The sequence below is a fragment of the Trichechus manatus genome, unplaced genomic scaffold, assembly GCF_000243295.1.
Source record: "Trichechus manatus latirostris isolate Lorelei unplaced genomic scaffold, TriManLat1.0 scaffold00040, whole genome shotgun sequence".
In the NCBI taxonomy this organism is placed as follows: domain Eukaryota; kingdom Metazoa; phylum Chordata; class Mammalia; order Sirenia; family Trichechidae; genus Trichechus; species Trichechus manatus.
In genome coordinates this window covers 15,733,085-15,748,119 of record NW_004443976.1, presented here as the reverse complement: position 1 = coordinate 15,748,119, position 15,035 = coordinate 15,733,085, and the positions used below count along the sequence as shown (strand labels likewise).

At 39.7% G+C, this 15,035-nt stretch overlaps 1 protein-coding gene across 1 annotated transcript in view; it reads right to left on the bottom strand.

Annotated features, from left to right (window-relative positions):
- ZZEF1 (zinc finger ZZ-type and EF-hand domain containing 1) overlaps positions 1-15,035 on the bottom strand; it is a 119,593-nt gene that overhangs the window by 39,776 nt on the left and 64,782 nt on the right. The window contains 7 exon segments of the mRNA XM_023731139.1: positions 403-871; positions 1,539-1,632; positions 3,896-3,975; positions 5,743-5,983; positions 7,895-8,043; positions 9,091-9,292; positions 10,098-10,179. Of these exon segments, the coding sequence (XP_023586907.1) occupies positions 403-871; positions 1,539-1,632; positions 3,896-3,975; positions 5,743-5,983; positions 7,895-8,043; positions 9,091-9,292; positions 10,098-10,179 (1,317 nt within the window).

The window sequence follows — 15,035 nt, the reverse complement described above, 5'->3', positions numbered from 1 at the left end:
CGAAGCTTTAATTCTTAGAACAAGGAAATTCCACACTGAATTAAACATGCAATACTTTCAGACAAATAATTTTGTCAGAAAATATCAAATCTAAAATTCTCCCTGGGTTGAAATAAAGTAAACTTATAAGTGGTAGTTACTATAAGAAATGCTTCTTTTTTATGCTAAGAGTATACCGAAATATAATTTATGTAACAGTATCTACAAATCTTAAAAAAAAAAAAAACTTCTTCAAAAGAAAAAAAAATGACCAAATTTTTCTCTTGAACATTCTAAAACAAGTCTCGCTCTATCCTTGAAGTATTATTTGCTAATTTTTAACGTAAACATCAAGCCTTTGACCAGACTGGGTCCCTATGGCTTGAAAAAGAAAGTACTGGAAAGGTAATGACTCTGGCTCACCTGTCATGCGAGAGTGACTGATCCTTAATAAAGTCCATGACATCCTTCAGCACAGGGTACTTCTCTTTTATGGTTGGCACTGGTCTGGCCTCCTCCATGGATCGGAAGGAGAGCAGCCGGAGTCGCCCTCGGGTAAAGGGAGGCCTACGGGTGGGTGTGGATGGTGACGAAGGCTCTTCAGCTGTGGCAGAGGACACCTCTGTGGTGGAAGGGCCACTGCTGGGCAGCAGCTTCTGCTGGACGTCCAGGCCAAGCCTCTTGTCAACCACCGCCGGGGGTGCTGCTTCAGTGGGAGATGCCGAGGCTTGGAAGTGTTCTTCCACCACAGAGCTTGTCCTCTGGCGCTTGTCAAGTGGCTGGAGAGGTTCAGTTTCAGCTGTAGTCACCAACTTCTCACAACCTTCTTTTGAACTTACACCCATGGGCAAAAATTTTAGTAACAGAAGACTCTTCTGAATACAGTCTTTTGCTAAATACAAAAACCAAAAAAGATAATTTAAAAAATCAAAATTAAATATATTGTCTACTTATGGAGAGAAAATACTCTATTTAAACTTTACTTAGGGTGAGAAATACCCCCATTAATACAGTTATATAGCGTATTCACTGATTTGCAAACATATAGAGAGGGCAGTATAAGCACCCCTTCATGTACTCATCATGCAGCTTCCAAAATTATCAACTCATAGCCAATTTTGTTTCACTTATGCCCTACCCACTTCCTACTCCACAGATTATTATCCTGCAGATCCCAGGCATCACACTATTTCATCTGTAAAAGCCTTTCTCTAAAAAAATAAGAGTTTCTAAAAATTATATAACCAATAATGTGATATCATCACACCTAAAAAACCTGACAGTAATTCCTCAATTTCATTAAGTCAGTGTGAACACACTCTAAAACCTAACAAGATGTAGCTCCAAAGCACCTGATGCATCCTAAGAGAAGTAAGCACAAAGATGCTCCACTTGGAGTGTATCAATAAACAATCATTCCTGTCTGGCATTTTCTCTATTTATGATACATCCTTGGAAACTACATTCAGCACCTGTGTTACTTTCCCTAGTTCAAATCAGAACTGATTTTCCACGTTCTGAAACGAAAAGAGAAGACCAAGTAAAGACAGCACACTCACACAGGCTCTCAGGATTCGCCTCGTTAGCTTCTGAATCGTGTTTTTCTTCTGCCTCGTTCCCCAGCCCCATCAGGGACTTCTGCTTCATCTCTAACTGGGAGGAAGATTGGAGCCACATAATTACACTGTAACAGACATCAGGACAGCAAAGGCAGCTGCAGCAAACTACTTCAAAAGCACAGAGCATTGAGACCATGGAGTACTGGATAGTTCTTGTCCAGCTGTTGAGGACACAAGACTGATCTAGAAGTCATCCAGGTTTTGAAGCTGTCTATAAGCATATCTAAAGGAACCCTGCGGTGCAGTGTTTAAGCGCTTGGCTGCTAACTGAAAGGTTGGCAGTTCAAATCCACCAGCTGCTCCGCGGGAGAAAGATGTGGCAGTCTGCTTCCATAAAGATTTACAGCCTTGGAAACCATATGGGGCAGTTCTACTCTGTCCTATACGGTTGCTATGAGTCAGAATCCACTCGATGGCAGGGGGTGGGGGCGGTACAAGCTTATCTACAAAACTACCTTCTTTTCAACTACATGTTATCCGGGAGGGGTTTATACCCATGACCTTCTTACTTAAAAAATTCTGGAACACTGTTCCTGGAGGTCCCTCATCTAAAGCCCACCAGGTGCAGATCAAGAAGCTGAGGTCTAGAGAAAGAAAGGTCCTATTAGGATCACACACTCGGTTTGCTGCAGAGGTTGGACCTGAATGTGATCCCTTCTATTCTACTCTGGCTGAGGGAACACCTCCATGTGATACTGAGACTTCCAGACAGAAAACAGCGCTTCCTAGTACCAGCCCAGGCAATGGCCACAGCATGGGCCACAACACTGACAGGCAGAAGGCCAAGTGTGAGGCACGAAAGGCCAAGGTCTTCAAGAGAAGAAGGTTGGCACCTTGTCCAACTATTCGCAGTCTGTCCTATGCTAACTCAGAAGCATAAGCTACAGTGTGTTTTGTCAACTGCTAAATCCTTTTAGCTTCAACTGTCCGTGGCAGCTGACATTATTAGACATTCTTTGAGGGATCCTGTTCATTTTGGTTTCCATCTACCTATCTAGTATATATATTGGGCACCCACTATGTTCTAGTCACTGTGGTTTCTGTCCAAGGCTGTCTGTTCCTGGATAAACTCACCCATTTTTAAAAAAAAACTGTTACCAGTGATTTGAAGCATTTCCCTGAAGCAAAACACATTTAGATTCTTTCATGTACTTAATTCTCCACCTAGATAACCTAGATGTCCTCAGACTTAACATGACCCAAACTAAACTTACCTCCCCACTCCTAGTCCAAGACCACTTTTCCTATCCTGGGCGGTGCTTCTACTACCCACCAAGTCACGCAAGCCAGGAATCTAGGAATTGTCCTAAATCCCTCCTGCTCACCACTCACATCAATCACAAAGTCTTACTGATTATTTTATTGTTTAAATATCGGAAGTCATTCTCATCTCAACTAACACATTAATCTCCTGCTTTCAATCCCATTATTCATCCTCTACCCAGTGATTTAAAGACGTTTTTCCCAATTACTATACAATATTTAAGACACATATAAATACATAAAGAATAATACAGATAGTATATCATAGGCATATAATACATTATAGGTATATAATATAGGTAATATATAGGTACTCATCTCCATGCCTAACAAATAAAAAACAATTCACCTGAATTTGGTGTTTATCATTTCCATACATTTATATATTTTTACCACATACTTATCTATGTAAATACAGATTTGGTTTGCTTGTGTATTATAAACTTCACATAAGTAGTACTAGGCTTACACATTCTTCTGCAACTTAACTTTCTTTTGGCTCATTATCATGTTTATGAGATTCATCCCTGCTGATACAGGTAGCTCTATTTCATTCATTTTCACTGTACTATACTATTCCATCGTATAAACACACATTCTGTTCATCCACTCTCCTACCGATGGACATTAGGTTCTTCCATTTTACTGCTGTCACAAACAATGCTGCAGAACCAGTTTTCTAAACTGCAGATTGAAGAGGCCTCTCCCCTGCCTAAAACTGTCAATGGTTGCCCAGTCTCTAAGGCAATGCTGTTCCTCGAGGCCTAAGGATCCACAGAGGGACCTTTGGGTTATTGGAGGGTATAAAGGGGGTTCAACTGAACCCTGTTTACTCTGAACATTCTCAATACTCACCAAACTATGATTTTAAGGTTCTAAACTATTCTATGCCTAGTCATGTCACTGAACTATGGTGAAAAAGACAATATTCCTCAAGTTATATTCTTGGGAAGAGAGCTAGTTACTCTAATCCCATGATATCACGGTGGGAAAACCCAAAATATTTCAAAATCGCATGCGAAGAAAATTCTTACCATCCATATTCTAATCCCATCAGCCAAGGAATACACCTGTGCAAACTCCTCACTCAGGGCTATCTTGCCTCCACTGTTTACTGGGGAAAGAAGGAAACACAGAGATTACATTCAGTTAACACAATTCACTACAACAACATTAAGCACAAAGTATCTTCAAAATCTCCTAAAGCACAGGAACAACTCTTTCTCCTGACTCTCACACATTGGGGATGATTAAGAGAGGCTTGGGGGAAAAAATCAAGCAAGCCACAAATACCTGTAATGGATTCTCTGCGTTATTTCAAAGTAATTTTTCCTTACTGTCTTATCTCTTCACTGTTTCTAAAGCTACCAGCGATTTCTGCACATTTTATTTTTGAAATCCACACTTACTTGATTTAAATTTCAGACACCAAATGTCTGTTAACTTTGAAATGGAGATACTGTGTAGCCATTAGAAGTGAGGCAAAAAAAAATTTATTGACATGGAAAAAAAGCTCACCGTTTATTAACTTAAAAAAGCAGGTTATGAAACAGTATCAACAAAATTATCTCACTTTAAAAAAGTATAAATATTAAAAACCTGGATGATATAATACATTTGTACGTGTGTGTGTGTGTCTGTGTGTGTGTGAAGGTCCCTGGGTAGTCCAAATGGTGAAGCACTTGAGTACTGAAAGGTTGGTGGTTCAAAGCCACCCAGCAGTGCTGTGGAAGAAAGGCCTGGTGATCTGCTTCTGTAAAGATTACAACCAAGAAAACCGTATGGAGCAGTTCTACTCTGTAACACCTAGGGTTGCCATGAGTTGGAATCAACTCAAAGGTAACAGGTTTTGTGTTTTGGTTTTAGTTTTGGGGTGTGTGTGTGTGTGTCTGTGTGCATGCATGCGTGTGTGTAAAAAGACTTCATTAACGATCAACCGCTTTCCAGGAGAGATGAGCCAGAATCATTACCTGCAGAAATGTTAACAGAGGTGCTCTCTATGTGGTGAGATGCTAGTTGATAATTACTTTGAACTTTTCTGTATTTTATATGTTTCTATGATGAATAGGTATTATTTTTATAATTAGAAAAGTAACAAAAAATGCTGTTTTTTTAATCCAAAAACCAAAGGATAAAACACTAGAACAGTGTGCTATGCTCTGCTGCATTAATGTACAGTGCAGTTAATATTTACTGAATACCTAGAATGTGCCAGGCGCTATACCAGGCACTGGGAATACAATGCAAAAACAAAAGACATGTCCTCTGCCCTTGTGCAGATTATAGTCTAGTTCAAACAGTCCTCCTCTACATTTCTAAGTCCAAAAATTAACCAAGTTTTAGACACTCAAACATGAACAAATAAGCTAGACAAAGCCCACTGTCAAAGCAGCTCAGTCTTAAGAGTTCATGAACTGTCCATTGATATGGTATCAACACCTTAAAGATAGGGACAGGAAGAACTAAGACAAACCTTTTTTTTAACCTGTTTATCTGTCTAGGTGCCTCCTTCAAGGAAAATGAGGCCCAGAAAAGTTGTCTGAATGACCTGAAGCTGTACAACTACTGAGTTTTTGAGCTGAGACTAGAATCCAAGCTAAGATTTCTTTTCACTAAACGTCTCGGCAGTTTTCCAGGAGATTTATGGATAAAGATAAATCATCTGCTAATTAGGAAACTCGAGGCTACCAGCCACAATTTGCTAAAGATCAACTGGTCTTGGATCTTCTGACAGGCGAAAAACAGAAGTAAGAGATGAAGTCTACAGTTGTAGAAATATGCTTATATTTTAAAATACTTGAAAGTTTTCACTTAAGATAGGCTTTCTTAAAACTTAGCAATTAGCCTTCAGATCAAGAATATTTCCTGTAACGTAGGTTACCATATTTTTGCAGCTTCTCATGTAAGTCTGGAGTGCAGTACACCAGAGCAGCAAAGGTGGCGTTCACAGCTTGATCAATAGTAGAACCAGCCACTATATCTGTCTTTGGGGCCTGTTTTCTACATGCCTGTATGAATCCCTTGAAAAGTTCTGAATATGGCCCACAGAAGTTCTGAGCAGGATCTGACTGTGCAAAATCAAGAAGAAAACTGCGGCAGGGATTGTCAGCAATGTTCTTAACCTGGGAAGAAAAAAGAAGCATCACATTTAAGACATTCATGCAAAAAGTTAAGATTTATTGAGCACATACTAGGCCAAAGCAGAAGTATAAAACACGGTACATACTCTCAGGAAGTTTAAATCCATTTTAGGGAGATCAGATAAACAGGTTTAAAAAAAAGGTAAACACATATAAAACATTAAAAGCATTAACACTAGCACTACCACAAAGCAAAAGATTTTCAAGTGCCAAGGGCCTAGAAGGAATACCCAGGGCTAAGAATTCAAAGGAGAGGGCTCCCGGAAGGTTAAAGTAATTAAGGAAAGCCTCCTGGAGGATATGGGGTCTGGGTTGGATGGGCAGGTTTGGCTCTGAGGAACACAACCATCAGCAGGGGTGAAGATTCAGGAAGGACAGTGGGGAGACTGACCTGGCCTGAAGTCTCAGCTGGGGAGTGGTGGGAACTAGAGTCAGATAGGTAAGGTGAAAGGAGACTGTAGAGAGCCTTGACTGTCACACTGAGGAGCTTAGACTTCACCCTGTGGGCAACAGGGAGCCATTAATGGTGCTTGGCAGTGGAATGACAAGATAATGCAGTGATTAAAAAAAAAAAAAAAAAGTGGTAGGTACCACTGTAATAATGCAGGTGCAAGACGAGGGCCTGGATAAAGATAGAGACAGAGAAAAGAGAAAGAGATGAACATCACAGGGAAGAACTCGCAGGGCTTGCAGCTGACTAGGCAGGAAAGGCCAGAACAGGTGGGGATAAAGGCTAGGGAGCAGTGGCTGAATGCCTGGGGAAACGGTAATGACAACAACAAAGGAGAGCAGTCAACAGTCGGGGGAGACGTTCTGGTTTTACACTTCTGAGTTAAAAGAGTCAGGACACTGAAACGCAAACACATAACAGGGAGATGGAGATTCATGATTGGAGCCTGGAGAAGAACTAGGGCTGGAAATGGATTATTTAGGAACTATTCACACAGAGGTGACAGCAGAAGAGAGCAGAGAGGATGGAGGCTTGGTGGGTTGGGGCAAAAGGGAGAGAAAGACCAAGCCTTGAATAAAGCCTACCTTGGACAGAAGGAGGAATAAGAGAGGTCCATAAAGGAGGCCAATGGAGCAGTTACATGTTAGAGAAGACAGTGAGCTGTCATGGAATCAAAAGAGGAGAGTCTGAAGGAGCCAAATTTAATAAAGAGGTAAAGGAGAATAAAAGCTAAAGAGAACCACTGGATACAGCAATTAATTACTGAATAACTTAGAGGGGGAGGGACAAGGAGGGAGAGCAGGAGGGAGGAAAAGTAGGAGAACAGAGATAGACGGAAGGAGAGATGAAAAATAGAGACAGTAGGCAGACTTGGTTCAGTTTTTAAAATTCTACACACCTAAATAATGAGCTACAGTTCTATGGAGCACAAAAGGTAGAGCATACATCATTTACTCTAAAGTTGGACTCAGGACATTAGAAGGAGACTCAACTTGTTTGCTTGATCACTCCACCAAGAGAGATTTATGCAACATCTACTCTTTCACTGAACAGTCATTTGCTCAATATATCTGAACACCCATTATGCATGGGCCATTGTGGTGCATTGGAGCCCTGGTGGCACAGTGGTCAAGAGTTATGGCTGCTAACCAAAAGGTCTGCAGCTCAAATTCACCAGCTGCTCCTTGGAAGCTCTATGGGGCAGTTCTACTCTGTCCTGTAGGGTCACTATGAGTTGGAATCAACTTGATGGCAATGGGTTTGGTTTTTGTATTTTTTTTTAAGTGTGATACACAGTGGGGATACTAAATGAACAAGAAACTAATGAACAAGCAGCTAACAGTTCAGTGTGGGCAACGATATAAACACAAATGTTTATAATTTAAAGTAATATTGGTAAACATTTCCCACTCCAAATAGAAAAACAACAGAAGAATAATTACCTCTTTACTATCCTGGTGTGGGTGAGTGGGCCAGTGCGCTTCTAATTCCAACTCTGGACATATTTGATGCCTGAAGACAGGTTTCCACAAGGGGGAGTTGAGGACTAATAACACTTTTGCCTGAGGCACTGCCATATTACTTCTTAACTCTGGAAACAAGAAAGCTTATTAGAGTTCAACTTTTTTTTCCTTAATACACCGAGAATCTTTGAACCAACAAAAACAAAGGTTAAAAAAACCTTATATATTATTAAACCTTTGAGGGAATTCACATACATTTATCAGAATGTAATTCTAACACTTCATAAACACAAAGCACTTACAAGCCAAACCACAATAAGTAAGTCCCAAAAGGCTGCCATCCTATAAAACAGCTTCAGTTACAAGGTGCTTTTGAAATGACTAATCTGTATAGTAAGCTGAAAGCAGAAGGTCAGCCACCTCTAGGGGGGCCATTAAGAATAATTATGAGAAAATGTGCACAATTTTATAAACTTGCTTTTGTAAAAAATAATAATTAAATACTCACCAAAAATATGTTTATAAATAGGCACAGAAAAAAGACTACGTAGAAATAAATTAAAATGTTAATAACAGCTATCTTTGAGTCTGAGGATTAAGGGTGATTTTACTTTTCTTTGGCTTTCTTCCATTATGTAATTTTTCTATGTTATTTTTTTAATCAGAAAAACCCAAGAAAATGATATAGAAATAAAACACACTAGAAAATTATATTCTATAATTGTTGTGCCATGGATGAATTTAATAACTAAATTGACAAATCAAAACGAAATTTATATTCACACATTTGAATATATTTGCATACATTTTACATAAATAGTCACATTTTTAAAGTATATACAATTAATTTATTCTATACTTCTGCCTTCTATTGGAGTATACCTAAATCCACTTATAAAAAAATTATGAAAATGCTGCTAAAATAGTGGCTGCCTCCTCTACTTGTCCTCCACAGACGAGGGAATCCACAGCATGCTTTGTGATGCGTTCCAAAGTTTGAGTCAAGATCTTTTATGACAACGGTGTCAGGTGGGCATTTTATTCTGGTATGGTTGAGAGGAAACTGAAAGGGAATATTACCGATACCTCTGCTATGCCATTATGTGAAGAAACTGTGCAGGAGAGCCAGTGTGCACCCTGCCCCCCAGGAGGAAGAAGCAGACGTGTGGACTTACGATGAGCAGACTTGAGGGCCATGCACTGGGAAGCAAGGCGTCCCATCAGTCGGGAAATAAGGAGTTGCAAATCCAATCCCCAAGATACGGCAACATCGGGCAGGCCATAGGCAGTGACTGTGAATTTGTAGCCCCACTCATTGTTACTGCTGTCAGAGTGGAAGAGGAACTGGAGCCGAGGACCAGGCTTAAAGGTCACTTTCTAGAGACAAAAAGAAATGTCATGTGGTTAAACAGACTTGGGGAGGCAGCATTTCAGTAATAAGCATGTTCTTCATGATCAAAAAAATGTAAATTTAAAATTGGCTTCTACTCCCACCATCAATCCAAAACTACTAAAGGAGAAATGTACAAAAGTGTGACTGAGACAGGAAATTCACAACTGCACTTCATGAAGAGGCCAGGCTGGTAGTTTTCTATACCTTGGATGTCTATCTTCCCACTACTTACTCAGCTAGGGATCATGTTTACCCAGTCTTTTACTCCCAGCCAACACCACTGACCACAGAGAGAAGGTAAAAGGTATGAGACAGTACTTAACCTCCCCACCCAAGAGATCATGCAGCCCTAACTGTGAAGTGGGTCTTTCACCGACTTTTGGTTCAGGGCCATCCTGGACCCACCAGCCCTTCCTTGCTAAGGATTACAACTCTCCATTGACTCTGGACAATGTTGATATAAACCGAGGGCTGGCAAACTTTTCCTGTGAAAAACAAGACAGTAAGTATTTTAGGCTTTGCAGGCCATACAGTCTCTGTTGTGACTAATCAACTCCGCCACGGTAGTGCCAAAGCATCTACAAAAGATCTGTAAACAAATGGGTGTGGCTGTGTTCCAAAAAAACTTTATTTACAAAAACAGGGGAGGGGTTGTAGTTTGCTCAACACTGATATAAACGCTTCCTTTTACAAATGTACACTATAATGCTTCCACTGTCCCCTGAGGACTGATAAAAGGAGAAGAACTGGTGCAGAAGTATTTTACCTCCTTCTGGGAACACCACTCACCTTGGGCCACTTATCAGTGCCCACTTTTGTGTCATAGCGTGTTTTTCCACCTCTGGCGTCGGTAAATTCCAGATAATCATACCTGTAAAACATAATCTCTATTACTTTCCCTTTCTCATTTTTGATCTGTTATTGCTTGGAGCCACCAATCGTCTGTCAATCTGTTGTACTGTGGTGGCTTGTGTGTTACTGTGATGCTGAAAGCTATGTCACTGCTATTTCAAATACCAGGAGGGTCACCCGTGGTGGACAGGTTTCAGTGGAGCTTCCAGACTAAGACAGACTAGGAAGAAGGACCTTGTGATTTACTTCTAAAAAAAACTGGCCAGTGAAAACCTTATGAATTGCAGTGGAACACTGTCTGATATAGAGCTGGAAACTGAGCCACTCAGGTTGCAAGGTACTGAAAATATGATTAGGGGAGAGCAGCCTCCTCAAAGTAGAGTTGACCTTAATGATGTGAATGGAATAAAGCTTTTGGGACCTTCATTTGCTGATGTGGCACGACTCAAAATGAGAAGAAACAACTGCAAACATCTATTAATAATTGGAATGTGGATGTATGAAGTATGAAGCTAGGAAAATTGGAAGTTGTCAACAATGAAATGGAACACTTGAAGATTGATATCCTCTAGGCATTAGTGAGCTGAAATGGAGTGGTATTGGCCATTCTGATTTGGACAACCATATGGTCTAGTATGCCAGGAAAGACAAATTGAAGAAAACAGTGTCGAATTCATCGTCAAAAAGAACATTTCAACATCTATCGTAAAGTACAATGCTGTCAGTGATAGGACAGTAGCCATAAGCCTAAAAGGAAGATCACTTAGTACAGCTATTATTCAAATCTAGGCACCAACCACTAAGGCGAAAGATGAAGAAATTGAAGATTTTTACCAGCTTCTGCAGTCTGAAATTGATCAAACATGTAATCAGGATGCATTGATAATTACTGGTGATTAGAATGCAAAAGTTGGAAACAAAGAAGAAGGATCAGTAGTTGGAAAATATGGTCTTAGTGACAGAAACAATGTCGGAGATTGCATGATAGAATTTTGCAAGAGCAATGACCTATTCATTGGAAATATCTTTTTTTCAACAACATAAATGGCAACTATACACATGGACCTCGCCAGATAGAATACACAGGAATCAAATCGACTATATCTGTGGAAAGAGATAATGGAGAAGCTCAACATCATCAGTTAGAATAAGGCCAGGAGCCAACTGAGGAATAGATCATGAACTGCTCATATCAAGTTCAAGATGAAGCTGAAGAAAATTAAAACAAGTCCACAAGAGCCAAAGTACAACCTTGAGTATACCCCACCTGAATTTACAGACTACCTCAAGAATAGATTTGATGCATTGAACACTAATGACTGAAGACCAGATGAGTTGTGGGATTACATCAGGGACATCATCCATGAAGAAAGTAAAAGGTCATTAAAAAGACAGAAAAGAAAGAAAACACCAAAATGGATGTCAGAACAGACTCTGAAACTTACTCTTGAATGTAGAGTAGCTAAAGTGAACTAAAAAATGATGAAGTAAAAGAGCTGAACAGAAGATTTCAAAGGGTGATTCAAGAAGACAAAGTAAAGTATTATAATAAAATGTGCAAAGACCTGGAGTTAGAAAACCATAACAGAAGAACACGCTTGACATTTCTCAAGCTGAAAGAACTGAAGAAAAATTCAAGCCTCGAGTTACAATACTGAAGGATTCTACGGACAAAATATTGAAGGAAAAAGGAAGTATCAAAAGAAGATGTAAGGAATACACAGAGTCACTGTACCAAAAAGAACTGGTTGACGTTCAGCCACTTTGGGAAGTAGCATATAATCAAGCACTGATGGTACTGAAGGAAGAAGTCGAAGCTGCACTGAAGGCATTGGCAAAAAACAAGGCCCCAGGAACTGAGAGAATACAACTGAGATGTTTCAACAAACATATGCAATGCTGGAAGCGTTCACTCGTCTATGCCAAGAAATTTGGAAGACAGCTACCTGGCCAACCAACTGGAAGAGATTTGTATTTGTGCCAATTCCAAAGAAAGATGATCCAAAAGAATGTGAAAATTACTGGACAATATCATTAATATCACATGCAAGTAAAATTTTGCTGATGATAATTCAAAACCGGCTGCCGTGCCCAGCTTCCATCACTGACTGCTCTCACAGAGATCACAGAGACTGGAGAAACCCCAAGAGTATGGCCCCCAGACACCCTTTTAGCTCAGTAATGAAGTCACTTCTGATGTTCACTCTTCAGCCAAAGATTAGATAGGCCTATAAAACAAAATGAGACTAAAGGGGCACATCAGCCCAGAGGCAAGGCCTAGAATGCAGGCAGGGACAGGAAAGCTGGTAATAGGGAACCCTAGTCAAGAAGGGGGAGTGCTGACATATTGTGGGGTTGATAACCAATGTCATAAAACAATGTGTACTAACTGCTTAATGAGAAGCTAGTTTGCTCTGTAAACTGTCATCTAAAGTACAATAAAAAATAAAAAAAAAAAAATGGCTGCAGCAGTACATCAACAGGGAACTGCCAGAAATTCAAGCCGATTCAGAAAAGGACGTGGAACGAGGGCTATCATTGCTGATGTCAGACGGATCTTGGCTGAAAGCAGAGAATACTGGGAAGATGTTTACCTGTGTTTGAGAATACTGGGAAGATGTTTACCTGTGTTTTATTGACTATGCAAAGGCACTCAACCGTGTGGATCATAACAAGTTATGGATAACATTCAAAGAATGGGAATTCCAGAACACTTAATAGTGCTCATGCGAAACCTGTACAAACACCAAGAGGCAGTTGTTCAAACAGAACAAGGAGATACTGCATGGACTACATGGTTTAAAATCAGGAAAGGTGTGCGTCAGGGTTGTATCCTTTCACCATACTTATTGAATCTGTATGCTGAGCAAATAATCCGAGCAGGGGGATTATACAAAGAACACTGCATCAGGATTGGAGGAAGACTCATTAACAACCTACAACACGCAGATGATACAACCTTGCTTGCTGAAAGCAAAGAGAACTTGAAGCAGTTACTGATGAAGATCATAGTCTACAGCGTTCAGTATGGATTACACCTCAACATAAAAACACGAATCCTCACAACTGGACTAAGAAGCAATGTCATGATAAATAGAGGAAAGATTGAAGTTGTCAAGGATTTCATTTTACTTGGATCCACAATCAATGTCCGTGGAAACAGCAGTCAAGAAATCAAACAACGTATTGCAGTGGGCAAATCTGCTGCAAAAGACCTCTTTACAGTGTTAAAAAAGCACGGTCAGATTAGCGACCAGGGTAGCACACGTGCCCAGCCTACTCAGATATATCAAAACAAAACAAAAATTCAGGACACAGCAAACAAACATACAATAAATAAATAAATATAATAACTTCTCGATGCCTTGGAGACAAGAGACAATATCAAATCACATAAAGAAACAGGACAAGATGGCTCCAGCAAATACCTAAAATAAAGAACCAGAAAATCTTCCGGAGGAAGAAAATAAGGCAATGGAACTACCTCATAAAGAATTCAAAAGATTAATATACAAAGACATCCATGAGATCAAGAAAGAAATCAGGGAAAACACAAACAAAACCACGGAAAACACAGAAAAACTCACGGAATATACAGATGAAACCAAGGAAAACACAGACAAAGCAATAGAAGAATTGGGAAAAACAATACAAGAACAAAACAACAAAATAAATAGGCAATAGAAAAAATACAGAAACAGAAACTAGAAATCCAAAGATGAATACTAAAATTTCAGAAATAGACAACTCAATAGAAGGATACAGGAACAGAATTGAGACAACAGAAGACAGAATCAGTGAAATTGAAGACAAATCCCTTGACACCAATTTGTTTCAGGAAAAATCAGAGAAAAAGAATAAAGAAAAATGAAGAGAGCCTAAGAAACATGTGGGACACTATCAAGAGGAAAAACTTATGTGCGATCAGAATTCCAGATGTCAATGGAAAACCCAGAGAGAACTGTTGCAGATTTGCTGGCAGAATACTTCCCTAATACCATGAAAGACAAGAAGATATCCATCCAAGAAGCCCAACAAACCCCATAAAGGACAGACCCCAAAAGAAAGTCACTAAGACAGATCATAAGCAAGCTTGCCAAGACCAAAGATGAAGATAGAATCCTGAGAGCAGCTAGGGAAAAATGAAAAGTCACTTACAAAGGAGAACCAATAAGACTAAGCTCTGATTTCTCTGCAGAAACCATGCAGGCAAGAAGGCAAAGGAATGACATATATAAAGCCCTGAAGGAAAAAAAAATTGCCAGCCAAGAATTATATATCCAGCAAAACTGTCTCTCATATACGATGGCGAAATTAGGACATTTCCAGATAAATAGAAATTAAGGGAATTTGTAAAAACCAGACCAAACTTGAAAGAAATATCAAAGGGAGTCCTCTGGTTAGAGAACCAACATTAGACAACAATGCAAGATTAGGACACACACAGCAGAGATCAAACAGATATCAACCCAGATAAAGAATTCTCAAAAATAAAACAAAGCTAAAAAGATTGAAAATAGGGAACCAGAGACGTCTATATGAAAACGATGACAACACTAAAGTGTTCAAAAGCGAAGACGTTATTTTTAGGACTAAGGTGTGCCTGACCCAAGCCATGGTATTTTCAATCGCCTCATAGGCATGCAAAAGCTGGACAATGAATAAGGAAGACTGAAGAAGAATTGATACATTTGAATTATGGTGTTGGTGAAGAATACTGAACATACCATGGATTGTCAGAAGAATGAACAAATCTGTCTTGAAAGAAGTACACTCAGAATGCTCCTTAGAAGCGAGGATGGCAAGACTTCGTCTCACGTACTTTGGACATGTTATCAGAAAGGACCAGTCCCTGGAGAAGGACATCATGCTTGG